This window comes from Musa acuminata, chromosome BXJ2-1, assembly GCF_036884655.1.
Source record: "Musa acuminata AAA Group cultivar baxijiao chromosome BXJ2-1, Cavendish_Baxijiao_AAA, whole genome shotgun sequence".
Classification (NCBI taxonomy): Eukaryota; Viridiplantae; Streptophyta; class Magnoliopsida; order Zingiberales; family Musaceae; genus Musa; species Musa acuminata.
Window position 1 is genome coordinate 3,736,856 of NC_088338.1, and position 22,027 is coordinate 3,758,882.

General features: G+C 37.6%; 3 protein-coding genes across 6 annotated transcripts; 2 read left to right on the forward strand and 1 right to left on the reverse strand.

Moving 5' to 3' along the window:
- Window positions 1–1,685: 1,685 nt before the first annotated feature.
- On the forward strand, window positions 1,686–9,445 carry LOC135598485 (plant UBX domain-containing protein 7-like). Its single transcript, XM_065092330.1, has 10 exons — window positions 1,686–1,932; window positions 2,296–2,402; window positions 2,481–2,597; window positions 5,601–5,772; window positions 7,489–7,566; window positions 7,645–7,713; window positions 7,905–8,048; window positions 8,197–8,299; window positions 8,681–8,943; window positions 9,030–9,445. Exons 1-10 carry the CDS (start codon window positions 1,831–1,833, stop codon window positions 9,192–9,194), a joined length of 1,320 nt encoding a protein of 439 aa, XP_064948402.1. The 5' UTR covers window positions 1,686–1,830; the 3' UTR covers window positions 9,195–9,445.
- Window positions 9,446–10,209: 764 nt separating this feature from the next.
- Window positions 10,210–14,929, forward strand: LOC103985292 (uncharacterized). The gene is made up of 5 exons (XM_009402949.3): window positions 10,210–10,590; window positions 10,699–10,911; window positions 13,776–13,859; window positions 13,953–14,081; window positions 14,456–14,929. Exons 1-5 carry the CDS (start codon window positions 10,399–10,401, stop codon window positions 14,591–14,593), a joined length of 756 nt encoding a protein of 251 aa, XP_009401224.2. The 5' UTR covers window positions 10,210–10,398; the 3' UTR covers window positions 14,594–14,929.
- A 1,300-nt stretch (window positions 14,930–16,229) lies between these two features.
- LOC135583685 (uncharacterized protein At2g02148-like) lies at window positions 16,230–21,956 on the reverse strand. Of its 4 annotated transcripts, XM_065092334.1 has the most exons (10): window positions 21,827–21,956; window positions 21,447–21,728; window positions 21,215–21,341; window positions 20,786–21,124; window positions 20,525–20,687; window positions 20,029–20,152; window positions 19,866–19,931; window positions 17,875–17,952; window positions 17,692–17,769; window positions 16,230–16,478 (listed from the first exon to the last, which is right to left on the reverse strand). In XM_065092334.1, the coding sequence occupies exons 2-10, from the start codon at window positions 21,612–21,614 to the stop codon at window positions 16,371–16,373; spliced, it is 1,251 nt and encodes a 416-aa protein (XP_064948406.1). In that variant the 5' UTR covers window positions 21,615–21,728; window positions 21,827–21,956; the 3' UTR covers window positions 16,230–16,370. The 4 variants fall into 4 exon arrangements, with proteins under 4 accessions (XP_064948406.1, XP_064948404.1, XP_064948405.1 ...); XM_065092332.1 differs by having other exon boundaries at window positions 17,692–17,952; XM_065092333.1 differs by having other exon boundaries at window positions 17,692–17,952; window positions 21,831–21,946.
- Between the last annotated feature and the right edge of the window lie 71 nt (window positions 21,957–22,027).

The following is a 22,027-nucleotide window of genomic DNA, read 5'->3' on the forward strand; positions in this document are numbered from 1 at the left end:
TGGTTTAATTACTCTTCACTTTTACAAGCATTATTTCTTCTTTTATTATTTAATTATTAGTTGATACTCTAAAAAACACTAAATATCCTTAAAAACTCATCATAATTATAAAAATATTAGAGATATTTTAGGCATTTTATAATTTTGTATTTTTTTACTCTTAACTAATAATGTTAACCAGGATTAGCCATGATTAACCTAAGTTATCTGCATGAATAGTGAAAGAGGGACACATGAAATGTTTTTGGAGGTATGTACATGCTATATCAAAATTTGTTAGGGAAAATAAGCTATTCCAAAAATTTTAAAAAAGTAGATATGTAAAAACAATTGTGTTTATTGTGAGGTAACTTATTTTTGTTATTTAGTAAGTGGAATAAAATACTCAACTAAACCATTTTATGTCCCCAAAATGTGTAATAGAGATTGTACTCATCCTTGTATTGATTCAAAGAACAAATAGGTCAGCTCAATCTCTATTTCTTCCATGCATGTAGAACAGTTCAACACAATACAACTAATCATCCTTTTTGCTTTGGATGTCATGGAAGCTTATGTTCATGGATTGATGAGTGTGCATCCTTGCATTTTTGCTAATATGGACAACTAGGCTTGATACAGAGCTACGGCCTTAAATATTGTCCACGATGCGTTTATTATTATTATTATTTAATAATGATAAATGATAGACACGATATTCGAGTCAGAAAACTTACAAGAAACTGTCAAAATCTTTACCAGTTAAACTAATATTCAAAATAAATTTATTTATAAAAAATATTATAGAAAATAAAAATATTGTAGAAAGATACAGTTATTATTTATAATAGATAGATATAAATTTTACCTATGTATATATAATTATCATAATCTGGCTAAATCTATGGATCAAATAGTCAGAGCATGAGTTTAATAAAAGATATAAATAAAATAAAATATATTAGATTGAAAATATAAGACATACATGTAATATAATTTTTTATAATAAAATTGAAGAAAATGAAAGGAGCAAAGCAAGACGTAAATATAATTTTCTAATATCATTCTTATAATTAAAAAGACATGAATATTATTAAAAAATTTGAAAATCTAAATAAAAAACATTTTGATTTTTTTCAAAGTTTAAGTGGTCTAATTAGTGAACCACAGACCTATTCGATCTATGTTTTATAACTATATATTTTTATATAAGATTTTATGAACGAATCGTCGTAAAGTTTGAAGTGACAAATTTGCCCTCATAAGCTTAGACATCCTTTCAAGATTACATAACTACAATTAGCATAAACTCGCTTGAATTAAAGAAATACATAAAATCATAAAATACCTAAAAACTCATGAATATATTATCATTATCAACAAAAATTAAAGAATTTAAGATTACCCTAAGTGTGCACGCAAGTTCGTTAGCTTGAAGGATTTATATTCTACACGTAGGGTTGATTTAAAATATATTTTTATTATAAAAAATATATCAGATAAGATTTTGAAGTGTAAGATTAATGAATATATATATATATAATCTATTTTTCTAAAATAAAAGTATAGGTATATATACACACACACATACCTATAGGTATATAAAATCTTTTTTTATTAATTAAAAATATTAAGCATATATATATATTATATATCTTTTTTCTTAAATAAAAGTATAAGTATACGACGGCGTGCTGAGAAAGGAGAGAGAGAGCCGAGAAGGATCTGATCGTGGTGAGGGTTTCTGTTCTCTTGCCACCCACCTTCTCTTCTCCTCGAGGCTCTCGCCATCGCGTCTGCCAGTGCGTGTGGACTCCCGACCCCATCGAGATTTGTTGGTCGGGGTGGAGAATGGAGACCCTCCCAACGGCGGCGGATAAGCAGCAGCTCGTGTCGTCCTTCCTCGAGATCGCGCTCGGCCAGACCCCTGAGACCGCTACGCAGTTCCTTCAGGTTCGGTTCCCCACTCCTTTTGGATGAGTTACCCTTTTATACGGTTCTTGATTGCTCGATGGATGTTGGCTTGGTACAAATCGTAGGCCACATCATCCAAAATCCTCCCAAACTCGAGGTTTTCCTTTCTCCTCTTTTCTTCCCTCCCCGCCCCCCCTCCTTCTCTTGATTCACTGGAGGCTAGCAATGAGGAAATCAGTCTATGTGGCTGCGCGCCTTGGACCAATCCATCATGGAGGATCTGGTGTTGATGTTGTTCGATCCGTTCTTTAGTTGGAGATTAAGTTGGGTTTAAAGAGTGGTGAGAGTTTTAGGGTTTTCTGTACAGTAGTATGTTCTTAATGTTCTGGATAAATTCGGCAGGCAACGGGTTGGAAGCTTGAGGAGGCTCTCCAACTCTTTTACGTCGGCAATGAGGGTGGTGGGCTGGCGACGTCTTCCTTTCCGCCGCCTCCCACCGGAAGTCCTAGGTGAGTTTAAGGCAGCCATCGATGATAGTTCACTTCTTGTGGTGAGGAATTGTTCTGCAATTTCTCTACTTTTTGCAGCGAGCAGGAGAATGTTATGTCAAGCGGAAGTTTAGTGCAAGGTGCCCTCGAGGATGAAGTGCGTCCACCGTTACCTGTCAAAAGAGATACACTTTACGGGGATACACCTTTATTTAGGTTTGATTTTGTCGGCTCATATTGGTTTTGCAAAAACTTGCTATTAGTATTTCTATGAAATTTTAATTGCTTGGACTGTGAATTATTATTATTTTTTACTCCAGTTGTTACTTCAAAATTAGTCCTGGAAGCCAAGATAGCATCAGATAACATAAATATGATAAAAGAGTTTGCTTTTGCTGCAAAAGCTTCAGTATAATGACCGTACCTATTTTTCGTAGAAGACATGTCCTAGATAAAATATCCAAAATAGAGTTCATAAATAATTTATCTTGAGCCTTCAAGTAGAAAGTTGAAAACAACACAATAGGTAAGAAAGTTGCTTTAGTATCATGCTCTGAAGTTTCCTGGTAGTTAGCTGACTCGTATCAAACATAGATGTAACTTTAGGAAGTTTGGTTGTGGAGGGAACAACCAATTTGTTTGAAAAGAATGTATGAAGCTAACCTTTTGAAGAACATGGTCAGATTGTTTCTTATAACCAGCTTAAGCATGGAAAGAATTAAGAGCTTCTCTGTGGGTGGATGGCACAAAGATAGAGCTCGTAATGTGCCAGGCTGAGACAGGCTTCTATATGATTCAGTAACATGAGGTGACCCTAAATAGTAGGCTCTCACAGTGCATATTTGTAGCTTTTACAAATGCTTCTGCAAGACACAGGAAATACCTCAAGATCAGTATTGCTAAAGCTTCTTTGGTACTTTGAACTGTCACATGCCAACCATCCCAATGCCACCATTGCTTGGGTCATTTCAGTAGCCTGAAAAGCACCTCTCCCGTCAATGCATCCGCAGCCCATGGTGCATCAACTGCTACCAGATCTGCTAATCAGTTTCCAGTCAACTCTTATCATGGCCACCCTCCTAACTGTAGTTGATGAAGATACACATTCACAGCTCGTCTCCTTCCATGATTTTCACATGGAATTATACTTCCATGGCATCACCATTTGCCTGACGCGACCACTGCCACTGGCATCATCTGGAATCCCAACTGGAAGATTGGCTGGAGTGTGATGATGGGAAGATGCAGATGTTGCTGGCTTACATTTCCTTGCCGCTTTCTTCTCTGCTTCCGATCACAGAGGTCAGGGAGAATGACAATCCTCCTCGATTGGTAAAGCGTGGTAATGGTTACGATCTGGAGAGGGTATGCTTTTTAGATACGTTTGAGGTGGCTTTGGATCTGTTGTTTAAAATTAGGGCCCGAAGTATGACTATTTTGGAAAGTTAATTAGTTCTGAATATCATTGAATTTTGAAGGTGGTTGGGAATCCATTTGAAGCCAAATGATGCTGGATAAAATTTTGAAGCCACTATTGATAAGTTGGAGTTCCTTTGGGTTACAGTTCAATTTTATATTTATATAGTGGTCTAGAAATAGAAAGCTAAGGGGAAATGTCAAGAACTGTTGAAATTTGAGAAGTTTTGAATTCAATACTTTTGGTGGAGTATTGCCTTATTTGTTAGTCTTTTCTCTTATCTTTTTTCTCTTATATTTTTTATTAGTAAAACTTAAACTGAGGTTGTGAAGATCATTGAATCTCAATCTGAATGGTCCATGCGAATTTACCAAAATCAGCCTGAAACCATTGTAGGGCCTTCCCTGAGTGAAATTAATAAATTTGTAACACTTGAGTCTTAGCCTTGGTCCCAAAAAGTTGAGCAATTTTTATGCAGCATACCTCCATAGCACATTTTTGCTACAATGGTTTGTTGCTCAGAAACTTGGTTAACTACAATTTGCTAGTGAACTTGGTCAGTGACTAAGAAGAAAGGGAGGGTCAGGAAGATGCCATCTATCCAGTGTTTCCCACTCAGTCTACTGCTAGTATGCTGTTACCACTGGGAACTGAAAGGAGGAAGAGAGAGATGGAGATGCAGCCATTACTTTCATGATAAGTTTTTAGTTTCAAAGAAACCCTCCTACCAAGTCTGTTAATTCTTTCATGATTTTTTTTCCAATTAAGACAATATCTAATTAGTAAACAACTTGCCTATCCTATACTATAACCATATCAAGGCTCTTCGGTATCAGAAAGACTAAAAAAGAGATTATAATCTCCCTAAAATATCTAGGAAGTTTAAGGATAAAATTTGTTAAAAATTATTAAAATAGAAATCCTATTATACTCTTGTTCTAACTAGAGAACTAACAGATCCTACATGTCCTCTTTCAATTTTAATTGAAGTATATCATATGGGCCGGTGTATCACTTTGTTCTGTCTTTCCCATGGATGGTTTGAGTTTTGGCTTAGTACTTCATGATTTAAGTGAAACCTAAGGGCATTGCATTTTCTGGGTAGCTTTCAAATTGCATCAGGGGACCATTCTATGGGCATTATTCTTCTGGACTTGTTAAAATTTCAGAATCTGCCATAAACAAGCCAAAGGCTTTTATATTTATTGTGGTCTTTACCAATTTACTTTCTCCATGCCATGGTTTCCTTTTTTAGGTAGTAGTTATCCTTTAATTAAATTTATAGTTTTGGAAGTTAATTTTGGTTTGTTGTTGAGCATAGACATATCTTTTATGTTTTCTTTGACATTGACCAGTGTGAATGCTTGCATGTTCCAACTATGAATTTACAAACTTATATATTTGTTTGTTGTTCTTACTGAACACCGGTGTTAATTCTTGCAAGTTCCAATTATGAATTTACAAACTTGTGTATCTTTGTTTGTTGCTCTTACTGAAGGTGGCATTTTAGTTCATCTTTTTATTCCTTCTTTAGCTTTTGTTTGGTTTGCCCCTTAACCCTACTTGCAATGAATGCTTTCCTTGAATTTTTTTCCCTATCCGTTTGGCCCTTTAAGGATTGCACCACAAAATATCATTTATTCTTTAGAATTGAATCATTTCCAAAATCAAGCATTGCTTTCTTCTACGTGTTTGAATACATATTTTCTAATCTTTTGTCCACCATTTGGTGCATGATTTTATTATCATTCCACTATTAACGATTGCATAAGTTAATCTCCTTTTTTATTGTTGAACCTCAGGCATCAATCAAGTGCAATGGTTGCGTTCCGCAATTTTGATGAGGAGTCAAAACGATCTGCTGTTTGGGAATCAAATGAAAGTTCTGCATCAACAGCCAATGGTTCCCGTGATAACCTTGCTTCTTTATATAGTCCACCTTTTGCTTTGATGTACCAAGGATCTTTTGACCAGGTGAGCAAAATATGTTGCAGAGCTCTCTTGTTTCTTAGTTAAACAGTAGTGTTTCTTCTATTAATTCAAACGACAAATTTTTCTACTTGTTTAGATAAGGTTGGAAATCTTGGTGATCGATAACCAGATTGGTACAATTTCAATATGAAATCTGTGTACCAACACTCAGTACGGGTTGATATGGCACCTGCTGAAGAGAAAGAGGGAGAGAAGAGGGGAGGAAGAGGAGGTGGAAGAGAGGGGGAGGGAGGGTTTTAAAGACCAAGAACATGGATTTACCACTTTGGAGATCCATTTTACACTATTTTATTAAATTTATGATAGAATGTCCACTTGTTGCACATCGCAATTTCATTTTTCTTACTTGTGGATCACTTTGTAACACTTGACTGGAGTTTCATCTGTCGCACATAAATTAATAATGTGGTAGTAGATGAGGAACCCATGTCACGATTTGACCTGTGAGCTGGACCCTGCCTTCTTGTTCTGTGCTGAACAGGAGACTCTGCTTAGACATCCTTTTTTTTAAACATAAAATGCTTGATTCTTTCAGCTGAAAGTTATATTGGAAGATATTGGAAATTCTTTTGAGAGCCTTAAGGCCCCCCTGCAAAAGGGAACATGACCATCACATCACCATTATGCATGGAGTTTTGCCTGCTATTTCATCCCTTCTCATGTGCTAATCAGATGTTGGAGAATGGGATCATCAGGCCACCTCATTGTCCTGACTCATCCTCGATATTGCTAGTGAAGAAAAAAGGTAGGACTTGATGCTTTTACATAGACTAGAGGAAGTTAATGACCTTAGAGTGAAGAACTACATTCCAGTGATGGATGATTTGTTGGTTAAGTGGAGCTTGCTACTTTCCAATGATGAATCTTTAGTTGGCCTACTATTTAGATTTGTGTCTAGTCAGATGATATGGAGATGACAATTTTTAGGGCCCCCAATGGCATTACAAGTTCTTGGTCATGCCCTTTGGGTTGACCAAAAGACCATTGACTTTCTGGGGTCTCATATATACATCTTAGTCTGCATTTGCAGATCTGTTGTCTTTTTGACGTTTTTTTTTGTTCTACAATCCGACCTGGAATGAACAATTGAGTAGCTGTTGGAGATTTTACATTAGCACCATGTCTTATAATATTGAGCAAGTGCACTATAAATTTCGCATTAGTAAGTTGCTCGAGGCACATCAATAGTGATATAGGTTGCGTTGGACTGGCCCATTCCCAACTGACCAGTTTCTGCATATGGTTTGTCTGTGGATGTGGACAATCGACAGCACTCTTAATGACTCTTCTGATGAAGGATAGTTTCTCTTATATGTGACGTTTCAAAACTATGAAGAAGGCTACAGTATCCAGATGCATGCTTGTGCTTCCATGTTTTGATAGGTCATTTGATATCAAGATAGATGCTTCTGATATGGGGATTGATTGACGTATTGATTCTTTATCATCAGAAATCTGTATTTCCTGAAGCAGTTCATTGACCTCAATAAAGTGAAAGCATGTGTTTTCTCACATGATTGAGGTGGATCCAATTGTATGAGCTGTTTCGTGACTGGACTTTATGACTTTAATCATGTCATATTAAGAATGATATGAGCTTCTTTTAATCATCTTATTCTGTAAATATCAATTGGATTTTGTAACCCTGATGTATTTCTTCTATGCATTATTGGTTGCGCTGCTTCATTGTTTGTGTAGGCAAAGATCGAGGCTTCCCTTCAGGGTAAGTGGTTATTAATCAATTTGCAGTCCAATGAAGAATTCAGCTCACACATGGTAATTGTCTTTAACTTGTGTTTTTTTTTTCTGTGATTTAATTTTTACGAGATTGTCACGTTATGCTCTGTGTTGAAGCTTAACCGTGATACATGGTCCAATGAAGCTGTGGCACAAACAATTCGGACCAATTTCATCTTCTGGCAGGTTAGTCTGTTTTATTTATAGTGCATATATTAGTGTAGACATCTGATTTCCTTGGGTATTTACCTTATCAACTATCAAATCAATTGCGGGTTCTATTTGATTTGGCAATTTCTTAAGACTTAGTCACAGTTCCCTATTTATCTGTTTGGAGTTCTTGCTGCTTTATGTTGCATTTGTTATGAGAATCTCAGGTGTACTATGATACTAGTGAGGGGAAGAAGGTCTGCACCTACTACAACTTGATTACTCTTCCTGCTGTTCTTGTCATCGATCCCATTACTGGACAAAAAATGCGCGCATGGAGTGGTATGGTACATCCAGAGCGTTTGCTGGAGGTACTAGTAATACAAAGTTCGGGTGACCTGTAATTACATTAGTGATCCTGTAGGATCTGAGCCTACTAGCAAACTGCTCATGCAGATTTATTAAACTAAGAGCTGTGTTTTTGGTTCTTCCTTAATTATGATAGCCTTTTCTATGTAGGATTTGCTTCCATTTCTAGACAAAGGTCCCAAGGAGCATCATACTTTTCTTCCTCAGAAACGTCCAAGAGTTGCCCATGATTCTGCTCCTAATAACATACTAGGTAAGTCAGACAATGCTTATTCTATAAAACAGATTTCTTGAACTAAATTTTTTATTTACTTTATGCTCCTTATCGACTGCTGTTTATGGTGCAGAAAAATTCATGTCTGCTTCCCGACAAGGCACATGAATATATATATATATATATATATATATATAGTTTTCTTTCTTGAACTTTTTGAAATACAAATAAACTAGAAAGGTCATTTAATTTTGCATCAAATAGGGCAAGCAAAATAATAGTGCTGTTGGCTTTAGCGACTATATTGTCACACTCCTGTGAACTAAAACTCAGTAAACAGTGAATAAGAAGCATATATGTCATAGACAAAAAAAATTTCAACTTGGTTTATCATAATTCACTACGTTCTCTTTGTTTTAGACAAAGAAGCCGTGGAGGAGGATGTAGAGGTTCTGCAGGCGATAGCAGCCTCCATGGAGGATGCCAAAAGCCCTCCTAGGCCACCTGTAACTGATGATGATCCTAAACCTGAGAAAGATGGTGAAACCAGCTCAAACGGAAACCTGACTTATCCACCTCTTCCTGAAGAACCAAAAGGAAGCAAAGAACTTTGCAGAGTCGGGATTCGTCTCCCAGATGGCTGTAGAATCCAGAGAAAATTTCTTCGAACTGATCCAATAAAGGTACCAGATGCAGTTGGAGTTTTCTATATACTTGCTCTCCATACCTCTCAGTCGAAGCTCCACATAATCTTTGTCAACCCATGCAGCTTTTATGGTCTTTCTGCTCCTCTAAGTTAGAGGATGGACAAAGACGACCTTTCCACTTTACGCAAGCCATTCCTGGTGCATCAAAGAGTCTCGAATACGAGAGCAACTCAAACTTTGAAGAAGCAGGTTTATCAAATTCAATGATCACCTTGGTTTGGGATTGAAATCTTCATGAAAATAGTGGCACGGGGCTGACGGCTTGCTCAAAATTTCAGTTTGCGGACACGAAAGGTTTCTTTTAGTTTGTCTTGTAGTTTAAATGGTGTCTCTATACAGGCAAAAATTATGAATTGCTGATTTATTAGTTAATACAAAGACAGTAATATGTTACCTCAGGCAAATGGACTCTGTACAGGCACAAACCATGAATTGCTAATTTACCACTTAGTATAGAATTGACCACAGCATTTTTGCAGCTCTGTACCTTTTTCTTCCCGTAGGAGTAGTAGCATATGGATTGAGATTATCCTGAACGAAGAATGCCGTCAGCCAGAGGAGTTTAAGCACCAAATACTTGTGTCATTTCTCCTATTTGTGTGCAAATTACACTATCTATTTATAACCATGAAGCAGGAATGACTTTGGATCTGTTTACTAGATTGGTCAAAGCATCCTTCTTGTGGTCCTTCCTTTTGTGTGTTTTTTGTTCCTGAAAAGAAAGTTATTTGTTTATACGTGGATTTCAACCGTAAAACCTGCATCAAAGAGGTGCACTATTAGATTTCATTGCGAGTTAGGATGATAGAAACAAAAGAGATAATAAATTGAGAAAGAGTCGTAAGTATTTAAGATGTTTGTTAGGATGATAAATACTTCTTAATCCAATAATATTGTTGTTTCCAAAGTTTACAAGGCTACTAATTGTAGTTTGAATCTGATTCGTCTATTCCTCGGGTAATATTGATGTGTGTATTATTTCTCATGTGTTTCGAGAAAAAAAAAAAAACAAATTAGTTTAATTTTGATATGTATATTATTTCTCATGTGTTTCGAGAATAAAAATAAAATAACAAATTAGTTGGTTAGACATGTGAGGAAGGAAGAAGGGAGTGAGTCTTTAGTTGCTCCTTTGCTGAGAGTGTTTTTTATCCTTCCTTGATTTAGTAGTTAATCTTTTTTTCTTTCAGTTTAAGAAAAATGTTTACAAGGGTATATATGTCAAAACATCTGCATTCAAATGTGGAAAGAGTCGAACGGCCCATTGGCTTCATTTGTTCTCCCTTCTTCAAACGGGCATCAACCCTCCAACGATTTGAAACCCCAACGCCATTCCCTTTCTCTCTCTCTCTCTCTCTCTCTCTCTCCACATCTCCCAGTCTCCCCTTGCTAGGGCTCCAGTTCTTGATCGGCTCCGCGGCCTCGAGGGCGATGGATCTCTCTCCGGACACCGAGGAGTACATCAAGGAGTCCATCGAGAGTTCGCTGGGCCTCCCGGTCTCCGTCAAGAGCCTCAGCCTGAAGCTCCTTGCCTCGGAGGACGCCCGCCACCGCCTTCAAGATCAGATCTTTGTCTTGGAGGAGCGGCTCACGGAGGCCGATAAGCGATTGGAGCAGTGTAGGGTTGGTGTCTCTCGTCCCCCGCTCCACTAACTCTTCGTCTGACGCGGAAGCTTTGGTAGTTGATCGCGAAAGCTTCGGCCTTTTCTTCTTCTTTCTTGGGATTGGCAGGCGGAGGCGAACATGAACGCCCAAGGAGTGAAGAGGTGCGTGGAGGAGAAGGAGATGATCGCGTCCAAGTATGCTGATTTGGTGAATCACTGCCGCAAGTTGGAGGAGGAGTGCTCTCTGTATGAGCGCGACTTGGAGAGGATTATGGAGTCTTGTGACGAGTTGGGGAAGGAGAACGAGGAGCTGCGGGCACGGCTGGATGACAATTCTGGCGTACGTATTCCTTCTTAATTTGTTCTATTTCCTTCTTCTTTTTATAGAGATGATGATTGCCTTTTTGCTCTTAATGTCTTTATACAAATTAGGGTTTTTTATTTGTTGTGTGCTTTACCCAACCAAAAAAAAGGGAAGAAAGTTTTTTTGCAGAAATATTTATACAAATATTATTTTGACCTTCACATGTTTTTCGAGATTAAATACTAAGAAGCAGAGTTGAACGATGGGTATCAATTTGAAATTACATCAATTTGAAATTACATATATGCCTTTTCATTTTAAATTAACACAGCATTGTCGAAGGAAGGGAAAAAAGAAACGCAAACTTTATTGCCTGCTATATCATGTGTATATCATCTTTTGCTAGAGGTCATTTGAAAGATAATGTCTCTCAAGTACCATTAGAATAGATCTGATTTATGATTAATCTGCTAAAGCCATTGTATCATTGGCTGAACAATCTAAACACTACGATTATGATGCCATTTTAGAAGAATGAGAGCAGAGGAGCAGGTGTGGGCTTAAGGTCAAGGCCTAGTGGTTGTGATGTAGTGTTCATAGTCTATAGGTCAGGAGTCTGAGTCCTGCTGTAAGCGTCCATGCAATTATATATGGTGTGTAATGTTTTCCACGGAAGGACAGTTTTTTTTCTAATAGTGTTTGGAGAAAATATCGTTGACATTTTGATCAACTCGATGTGGTCCAGATCCGTGTGCACAAGAACATTCATGATGCTTGTCATGCTCCAAAGATGGCTCCGAGATGTCGCCATTTGCACCAATACCGAGGTCGAGAGATTTCTCCTACGTATGGGTTAGAATAGTTCAAGTTAGTAATCTAGATAGGAGACAGGATAGTTCCCTTCAATGGAGTTACATTTTTCTTAGTTTAGGATACATTTTTATACCTTCAAAAGGGAAGAAAATTTATGATTATCTTATTTGTCGTAAAGGAGGAGAAAAAGATTTAGCAATCACTCTTTGTCATAAAAGAAGATAATGAAGTTCGTGTTTCTCTTCCTTTCCATAATGAACGAGAAGAAAATTTATATTTTTCTATTATGATTCTTTGTACACGTAGATCGATGGAGGATGACTTGGTCTTATGTGACGACAACGTGTCAAATGTCGGTAAATTTCCTATCAAATAGAATATAAAATAGAGCTGTAAGCAGATTCAAAAGACATACATGGGTTGTAAGAAGCGTGAGCTTGCATGCAAGGTAAGTTATTTTTCTGGTCCAAGTGCAGACAAAGAGGATGCATGGTTGAATTCAGTAAGGCTTTTAGGTGGCTATCGTATTTGTTCTATATTGCACCAAACTGGTTGTGCACTCTGTCCTTCAAAGCTTCTACTTGTGACATTCTTTTGTGCTTATGGAATACTAATCTGAAGATAGTTTTCTGACTATATGCTCTTTAAGTCGACCCTTTTAACTTTGACTTGTTACTTTTCCTTTAGCTCTGTGGAGGTGTTTTTGGACATCATCAACCTTTTTGATGTTGTCACTGGAGATGCTCTATTCTCTCTCTTTACTTTTCCTATAGATAAACAATTGAGCCTTTTGAGAAGACAAAACAAACAAACAAACAAATAAATCGTTCTGTTTGACTTTCCCTTCTAAATGCATCCTTGGCTGTTAAGTATTTTGAAGAAAGCTGCAGCTCTCATACTCTTAAACTTGACCTAAGTTACCTATCAGTTCAGCATTTCAGCCAGGTGAGACCATCTGGATTCTTTTAAGCCGGTTTATCACTGCAATGACCATAAATTACTGCCACACAATGAATCATGGTGATTTGATTAGCCTTTATCCCATCTTTTTCCTGTAAACGATTGGTCTCTTTCATGTTGTTGCTATTCCTGTTTCTGAAAATAGAAGTTCTACTTGTGACATTCTTTTGTGCTTATGGAATACTAATCTGAAGATAGTTTTCTGACTATATGCTCTTTAAGTCGACCCTTTTAACTTTGACTTGTTACTTTTCCTTTAGCTCTGTGGAGGTGTTTTTGGACATCATCAACCTTTTTGATGTTGTCACTGGAGATGCTCTATTCTCTCTCTTTACTTTTCCTATAGATAAACAATTGAGCCTTTTGAGAAGAAAAAACAAACAAACAAACAAATAAATCGTTCTGTTTGACTTTCCCTTCTAAATGCATCCTTGCCTGTTAAGTATTTTGAAGAAAGCTGCAGCTCTCATACTCTTAAACTTGACCTAAGTTACCTATCAGTTCAGCATTTCAGCCAGGTGAGACCATCTGGATTCTTTTAAGCCGGTTTATCACTGCAATGACCATAAATTACTGCCACACAATGAATCATGGTGATTTGATTAGCCTTTATCCCATCTTTTTCCTGTAAACGATTGGTCTCTTTCATGTTGTTGCTATTCCTGTTTCTGAAAATAGAAGTTCTACCGAGTCATCGTTGGTGTGTAGTTCCAATAGTCTATGGCCGGTAGCGTAGCTCTTTCGGTTTAGTCTAAAAGTTGATTTGTCCCGTGGGTTTCCAATCCCTTTTACTATGATCTGTATGTGTGTATGCCATTTGCATATGACTGTTACTACTCTAGGATGGATCTAAGAACTTTTCATTCAGCAAGTTCCGTTTGATCGGAATTAATTTCAAGATAAAAGTATGCTCTGATTTCACTTGGCGTTTTTGTGGCCTGTGAGCTCTAGCAAGTTATATTCTTTACATAGTTATTGTTTTTTCTTGATCTTCCTATATCTTGGTGTTGCTATAATTCAGATCTTCGATTATCTAGTGCTGTTCGATGTTGACTTTCTTTTTTTATCTCTGTTCTATCCGTCTCAGCTGTATGCTTAATCTTTTGCCCCTATTGCTGCATGTTCAGCTAGAATCATTGGGTGCTGAAGTTGAGTGCTTGAAGAAGGACAAGGAACACCTAAGGATAAATCTCCACAGAGCTGAAGAGGAGGTTTCAAAACTCGATCTAATTAAATTTGTTCCTCTTTCCCCCTCCCTCTATGTCAGGGTAAGTAATCTGGTGGTTTACGTGTGTTAACTCAAGGTCAAGCTTCTCTTTCAAGAAAACAAAATGCTGGATGAAGATAACAAGAGACTGCTGGAATTACTTAAACGGGAAAGAAGTCGCCAAGGATCTGACAGCCACAAACGCTCTGCCACTGCTTCTGCTAAGGTGAGGTCAAACCTAAACAAATTTCTCTTTTCGGCATCATGATATGCATGTATAAAATGTTTATGCTGCTGATATGAAAATATTGAGATCGATCAAGTAGGAGTTATTTGAAAAGATAAAAATGAGGAGTTATTTAAAGATGATTTGAACATGCACGAATGAGATTTATAGTTTAGATGATATGAGACGATCAAGTTAATGGTACGAGAAGAGATATAAAGCTTAATGATAGAAAAAGATTGACGTAGCCAAACATAAATAATTGGGGCATATGATTTATTATTGTTTTTGTTTCAGAGAGAAAGACATGTTTATTTTTTTTTTCCCCACTACTTAAATTAGGGCTTTTAAAGCTTCCTGAATTAATTGTGCAGGGAAAACGCAAGTCAAGCCCAAACGACTGCAGCAGTCCTCCGGGGCGAATGATCGATTTTGCTGCGGCAGATTCATCAAGACAGCCTCTGTCACCTCTGCATCAGAACTCTCCTGAATCCAGAATGCATAGGAAGTGAACAACCAAGTGTCGCCGCTTCTTCTGATGCTACAGCTATCTTACTGCAAACTGCCACCCCCTGCTGGGTCGCAACACCTCTTGTTGTACGAAGCAAGATGAAGCTTTCTTTGAACATGGAATTGCGGTTCAAATTTCTCTCGCTTTCTCGTTCTAACTCTCTCTGTAGGCCATTTTCTACTGACATTGCATTGCTCACAGTTAAGTTGGCTGGTTTTACAAAGATAAATGTAGTTACGAGCTTCTGCTGCCACAGATGCTTCTCTCGGAGTCCTTTGAAGACTAGAATCGTGCAAGTTAAATGATTTCTGATGATGAAGTCTCTCTCTATCGTCAACTGCTTAGTTTCGTGACAACTAATAGAATGCTCAGTTTTTGATCCTGATGAAGATAGCTAACAATGTGGAGGTATATATAGTCTTATCCTTGCACTACAGAACTTCAATAATGCAGGACTCACGTACATGACCTACATACAAATTTGGACTTGAATCGAGAATTGCATAATTTGTATTTTTGGTGCAAGAGATGACTTTTATTTTTTGTTTTAGAGTCGTTGTTCAAATCAATAATTCATTGCTCAAACTGTTCTTGTGCTCAGATCTGGGAAGACATTATTTGATTTGAAGCCTTCTCACATATGCCACGAGATCATCTTCGTCGCAACTACCTTCCAAATTTCGGCAAATCTCTCAACCCCATCGATCCAAATTTGTTGCAACTTTGTCGAACCAACAAGATAATATACAGCACAAACAAACATATAATTTAATCGTCACTCTGGAATACCACCGATAAGTAAATATATTTTTATTCTTTGAACCAGTTTTGAATTATGGATTAAGAAATAAACCCAAACAGAGAAACTGCAGCAGTGACTCTGTAGAAATTAAAAAAAAAGAGTTAGAAGTTGAGAGCTTTTCTAGGAGCTCCCATGCCCTAAGAGACCTTTTCGTCGCCTTCATACCTTAGGCAATTGCCTCACAGCTAAACCAATGAATGCGATCTTTCTCAGAATTCCCTCTCATATTTGCGGAACTAAATCCGTTTTCCTTTTCTTTTTTTTCTGCCCCTACCATCAATAATCCTTTAACAGGATTTTTGCTCGGGCCAAAACTAACTAGGATTTCACTAAAAATAATAAAAAGTGCTCCAAAAAGAAACTCTTCCAAATGGATAAAAAAGGCTCAAAACATTGGACTTTTCTCTCACAAAATTTATTCTAATAATAAATGTAAAAATATTGCTCTGTGATTGACCAAAGTTCGGCCCATGATCAACAATCTGAGACTCGATCATCGATGTTAGGATCCGATAACTATGATACATGCATATGCCTAATTGTTACTGAATGACCTGAACCACAAGTATTCAAAAGCAAATGATCATCTAGCAAATTGCGATCTCGTGAAATGACCAGCTAAATTAATTGAGAAAATAATACCTCCTCTTCAGATCTCAAGAAAATAGTAATTTGATGATGAATTATGTAAGTAATGTCAGAAACTTTTATACCTTCCAATATGTGCCAATTTGTACCATTCAATCTGTCTCCACCTTGGAAACATTTGTGCCTCTTCAATATGTGCAAATTTGTGTGTCAGACAGATGTACATACAAAAACAACAAGAACAAAATGAAAAGTAACGTGTGTCATCATGGAAATTTTCAACAAACTAATAAAAGCAGAATCTACCAGCTGAACAAGATTTAGCTACATTAATTCACAGGACACCGATAAAACATCATACAAGAAAAGATCAGGGTAGCAAATGACTTCATATTGAGGTCCCTAACCTCTTTGTACCACATTCAGAGCAGAACTTAGATGTCTCTCTGAAGTAGGGCGTTCCACATTCATCGCAGAACTTTGCTGGGCTTGTTGGCTGGAACATAGAAGTTAAGATGGATCAGAAACTGTAAGCAAGGGTCCATCTTCTTGTTTGCCTTAATTAGTAAGAATTGCAATAAACAGAGGATGAACGGTCGCGCCATTTAAATGTGCATGTCCAATAGGGTGAGAAAATTGCATGACTTCCCATCGACTAACAAGAACATTGGCACTGGTCGGCGTTACTGCATTTTGACCTTTATTTTAAAGGAACAAGCATAATCTATCATGTGTACTTTCTGTGTAATACAAAAGTTCGCTAAACCAAGAATACATGTGAGAATAGGTTCAAGGGTCTAAGTTAAGCATAAAAGGACAAATTCTAATTTGCCTGATCATCCTAGACACGAGGAACAGTATCAAACTTATAGTCCAACCTAACAGATGATGCAAGTGAAATTTCTTATACACCTACTAAATAGATTTCTAAATCTGTCCTGAACAAGTCCTGGGAAACATTATGCATCAAAAACCCTAGAACTTTTCAGAATTTTCCTAATAGTATTAATATACTGATGATTGAGCATAGAACACCAGATGCAGTCAGAATTAGCATGAATGGCCAATAGGGCCACAGAGGAGATGATTTATCATATGCTCATGAAAATGTCAATTGACCCTGCCTGTCATTCCAGCATGCTTAATGTTAGACGACCTAACATAAAGGAACAATCAAGTTTCCATAAAAAAAATAACATTAATAGTCAAGCATAGGAAACTAAATGCAGCAGACAATGACGTTTTAAAATTTGATACATGGCAGCAAAAATAACATTTGATACATGGCAATCACTTCTTAGCTTTACAAGAATATTCTAATATTAACCCCTCATTTCTTAGCTTTACAAGAATATTCTAATATTTGATACATGGCAATCACTTGGTATTTTTAGATTTTTCAAGAACATTTTAAAATTTCACTGTGAATTAACAATGACGTTCCTAAGGTAATCGGTGATAAAAAAGTGAATCAAGTACATTTCCTTTATCTGGTATTTAGTCTTTAGAAGTGCCTTATGATCAGCCAAATTTTGTAAAGTAGTTTGTGTAACTTGTGAGAGACAATTAGCATTTTAAACAGATGGGAGGAAGCAGTACTTTGGTGTGCTGTATGGAGTCGCCTGTATAATCTTTGATAATACACTGGTGTATGCAAAATTAAACAAGCAAAGGTATCAAAGTATTGAAAATCATTAAAGAAAACCTACCAGTATATGCAAACATCCTCCAAGATTACTTCCAGAGAGGGACTGCAAGGATGTGAGATGCGGAGGTATTGTCTGTGTCTGATGTTGGTGAGAAAGATCCGGCACATGTGAAGGATGCGGGCACTGATGTAAGTGAGAAAAGTGTGTAGAGTGCTGACTTTGCAGAATGTTCTGATGATGAACCTGGTGAAGAGGATGATATGTAGGTTGTGGCGATTGTTGCACATGATGTTTTGGTGAAGGTTCATGATGACTTTGGGACTACAGGAATGAAGTCCATTTTAGTGATCATATGCCATAACACTAAGTTTTAGTGCACAAATATGAGTCTATTTATAATTACAACTAACATTGGAATCAAACAAGTAAAAACAAGAACATAATGTAGTGCTACAACCTCCAAGTCATGAAAATTCACTCCAAAGTCTAGCAAATATTTCATTTATTGTCAACAAAAGTAGACTTTTGATAATTTTAATTTGGGCAAATGAAATACAAAAGAGATCAAATGATACTTTAGGGAGAACTTATCCCAAGTCAAGCAAGCATCTACTTTAATGTCAACAAAACTGCACTTTTTGAGGATCTAATTTGGGCAGATAGATACAGAATAGATCACATGATACTTGATGGGGTGCTTACAATCCTAGGTAGGTTGGATCATATTACCGCTTATCAAAGTTGCCATAGTTACAAATTAGGTTGCGATAGTTATTTAATCATAATCAGCAAGATTTGAGAAATCAAGACATCCTTGTGGAAAGAATTTTATATCATGATAAGATTTATTATTTCGAGAAGTTCCATTGATGTGGCCCAGCACGACTATGCAGCCAGTGCAAACCCGTCTTATATATTTACGTTATTTTTAGTCAATTTACATGATTGAATTAAGCTAAGTTTACATTTTTTTAATCTAGGAAACAGAAATATATAAACAAATAAGAAACTGTCCAGAAGTTGGGAATCAGCTATATTGGAATGAAGGTAAGGCGCAAATGCCATTACTTGGTTACCATATGTCACATTAACAAGTCACATTAAAGGATAATTAATTGTTGTCAGCACTAGAGATATAACTTGACTGAGGGTGTAGAAACCAAATTAGGAATTGCCTACCAAACATACGAGGGCATCAACCTCTCGCGGTATGAGAGTAGTATCCTCACTTAATCAACCTATAATAACCTTCTTTTGTGCACCAAGTTAGTATATTACATAATTGCTAGTCTAGTATGCAGATCATTTTATAGAATCTAAGGAACAAAATGATGATAATTATAGAGTCAAATGCTAGGGAAAATATAGATAAGAGTCGCCAAATATGTAATATAATCAACAAGTGCAATGAATAAGAGTTCAATCATAAAACTTCCAATAAATTTTGACATTGAAATTTTTTTTTGTCCATGGTATACTGAACACAACAAAAAAAAAACACCATCACCGGTCTCAAGCCCGGATGAAAAAAGAGGATGATTGCGTTAGGTCACTGACAACCAACGTAAAACTATGTCAGATCTCATGAACAAAGATCTTAACCGATTTTAGTATAGAGCTAGGTCGTCACCCGAAAATGACGCGAGGCACCTTCAATATCTAGATGGCTTTTGACATATCTCCATTGTGGCAAAAGATTCATGTAGCTGATCCCAAATAGTTGAGACTTATAGCTTTGTTGTTGTTATTGGTGTATTGAACAAAAAAAGAACTACAATAGAACATTGCTATGTTTATGGCAATCACTCCCATAGGTAGAATGATATTGACATACCCTAAGGACATGGTAGAAGGGTGCTCCATTAAACAGAGGAACAGTGAAGTTTCAGTAAGAATAAGATGACACTTTTCTTAACTTATATAAGTACAATATTACTAATAAACTAACAATAACATCGGCATCACTTTAAGCATTTAATATTTCTATAACCTGCCAAACCGAGTGATCATCTCTCGGAGCACATAATGTCATTCACAAGTTAAATTAGGAGTGCATCCTTCACAACAAAATTACAAGAAAAGTTGTTGTCTATGTATGAATTTAAGCCAACAAGGAACATGTTCAAATTAGTCAGATTATTTTACTCCAATAAGTACGTAAGAAGCCTAAAAGGTTTTGTGGCAAGCATGAGACCATGGGAAGAAGTATTCAACTTCAGTCATTCAGTCTTTACCTCATTTACTGGACGGAATCCGATAGCACTAGCCACTTGGGAAGAACTTTCTGTTACTGATATTGCCTAATTACACAAAAATAAAAACCAGTAGTGAAACTGGATGCACCTTCATTTAAGCATTTACAGACCCGTAGGTACTTCAAATTTGTTAAGGACTTACATTCAACCCAGGGATGTTGGACATGGAATGAGAAGCACCACGCTTGTACTTGTGCCTAGGCGAATAGAACTTGTAATCTCTTGCTGAAATAGCCACCTCATGCCGACCAGTCAAACGTTTGAACCTAGTTCAAGTATATCCTCAAAAAGCCAGATAACATAATCTAAACCTCAATTTTCATTTACGTTCTTGCAGTTACCAAAACTCTTGTATCACAAAATCGTTATCTGTCAAGTGCAATGTACATGGAAAGCTAATAATCATTCCTCTCCAAGTTTCATGACATAGTTTGCCTTGTCATACTTGGAACTTTCTTTCTTGCCATGTTTTCAGCAAACAACAGATGCTTTTTTATCAGTTCTTAGTCATGTCATTGTGGAGTTTAGACATTAATTACCACATTAATATGATGCATATATAAACAAGCATATTTAGGAAACTGTATGAACTAAACAGTGTTACAAGATGAGTTGAAAGATCAGAAGGCTCAGCATACCAGTCGGCATCATCTATACCAATATTGTTTGGTTTTTCAATGATCGACAAACCATTTACTACTACGAAGCGAACTCGTTTTTCTTCTTGCACCACAAGCTCAGGAAATCTGGTCCTTGTTGCAAGTGATGTAGCCAATTCTCTTCTCCTGAAGCTACAAGAGCCTAGGATAGCAAAAGCATCAATTAGGCTATTAGGTGATAAACAATCGGTTATATATTGGCATCTCCAAACCTTTTACATAGAGGTGAATGAAGACAACCTTTAGGTGGGAATTTTTTTGCCAGTCTTCTGTACAAACCACCAGCAGTTTCTAGAGCCACCCCAATATTTTTCTCGCGGATCCCGTCCAAGGAAGCAAGACGGACATTGACATCATTAACTAAGGTCTCGTACAAGTTCGCAACATACATCAAGGGCAAGGCAAACCTATGATCACCTTCATACTGGATTTCCCGTTGCTTTCTTTTGTTAACCTTCTCGTTCCCCTGATAACAGCGAACATCAGAAGTTTCTGCAGCTTCAATCACATGCTCGTCTATGAAATGATCGATGATGATCTGCAAGAACCTTGCTCTTGCAGTCTCTATTGGCGAAACATCTGTACCAAGTTTAGAAAGTGAAGTGCTCATGCTGACCAAAATGAACGCAGACCATGAAGTTAGGAACATCCATTGGGAGAAAGAGCCACCTTCGTGGGTCAGTATGTTATATGAAGGACTCGGCGACCTGCCACTATGCTCGAGCGCGGATCGATCATCGTCGACTCCAACCCCGTGAAGGGGAATCGAGTTTCTGTACGAGTCATGTACGCAGTCCTAGCAGAGTAACCAGCCGCATCAGATGGCAAGAACGCGTTTACTAAAAATCAAATCGTGATTTCAAGAAGCTCTCACAGCTAAAAGAGGAAGCAACGGAGTTACCACGGAGTTGGACTCGTCGTCGTCGTTGTCCAGGCTATCTTCGTTCACGGGGTCGCGATCGACGTCGCTGATGCCCTCGATCTCGCCGGGGTTGGAGTCAGCGGTGTTGAGGTCGTGCAGGGAGCCACCGATGAAGGAATTGGCCGGCCTCAGGCTGTAGTGTTGCATCGGTGGAACGCTAGGACCCACCAACCGCTGGATTCTTCGCCTGAAAACCTAGCCAGAGCTCATCCCCTCCTCTTCCTCCGCCGCCGCTGCCGCTCTCGTCTTCGGGATCGAGATCTGAGAAGCGTCATTCCCTGCTTAGGTCGAGTTTCCAGGCCCCATAGACCGGGGCGAAGGGCATAAAACGAGGGGGACGGAGAGAGGTAGTTCCGAACCTACGCTTTCGTCTCGAGGCAGTGGCTTGTTCCCGAGCCTCTCTTCTTCCTCGGCGCTTCGCCACCAGTCCAAGCCTGCTTCCGAGCCGGAACCGGTAGTCCAAAAAGACAAAAAAAAAAGTGAGAGAGAGATAAATAAATAAGTAAATATCATAATACATTAATAAAAGAAACTGTATTGAAGTTACAGAACTGCCCTCG

What these genes read in the sequence shown, in the direction of transcription:
- LOC135598485 (XM_065092330.1), top strand. Translation starts at nt 1,831, where the DNA reads ATGGAGACCCTCCCAACGGCGGCGGATAAGCAGCAGCTCGTGTCGTCC. An exon ending in ACCAAGGATCTTTTGACCAG is followed by an intron (nt 5,773 to 7,488) that starts GTGAGCAAAATA and finishes TTGTTTGTGTAG; the next exon opens with GCAAAGATCGAGGCTTCCCT. An exon ending in CCAATTTCATCTTCTGGCAG is followed by an intron (nt 7,714 to 7,904) that starts GTTAGTCTGTTT and finishes TGAGAATCTCAG; the next exon opens with GTGTACTATGATACTAGTGA.
- LOC103985292 (XM_009402949.3), top strand. Translation starts at nt 10,399, where the DNA reads ATGGATCTCTCTCCGGACACCGAGGAGTACATCAAGGAGTCCATCGAG. An exon ending in GGCTGGATGACAATTCTGGC is followed by an intron (nt 10,912 to 13,775) that starts GTACGTATTCCT and finishes CTGCATGTTCAG; the next exon opens with CTAGAATCATTGGGTGCTGA. An exon ending in CTGCCACTGCTTCTGCTAAG is followed by an intron (nt 14,082 to 14,455) that starts GTGAGGTCAAAC and finishes TTAATTGTGCAG; the next exon opens with GGAAAACGCAAGTCAAGCCC.
- LOC135583685 (XM_065092332.1), bottom strand. Translation starts at nt 21,614, where the DNA reads ATGCAACACTACAGCCTGAGGCCGGCCAATTCCTTCATCGGTGGCTCC. An exon ending in TAACATACTGACCCACGAAG is followed by an intron (nt 21,125 to 21,214) that starts GTGGCTCTTTCT and finishes AACTTGGTACAG; the next exon opens with ATGTTTCGCCAATAGAGACT. An exon ending in GATTCCGTCCAGTAAATGAG is followed by an intron (nt 17,953 to 19,865) that starts GTAAAGACTGAA and finishes TCATTCCTGTAG; the next exon opens with TCCCAAAGTCATCATGAACC.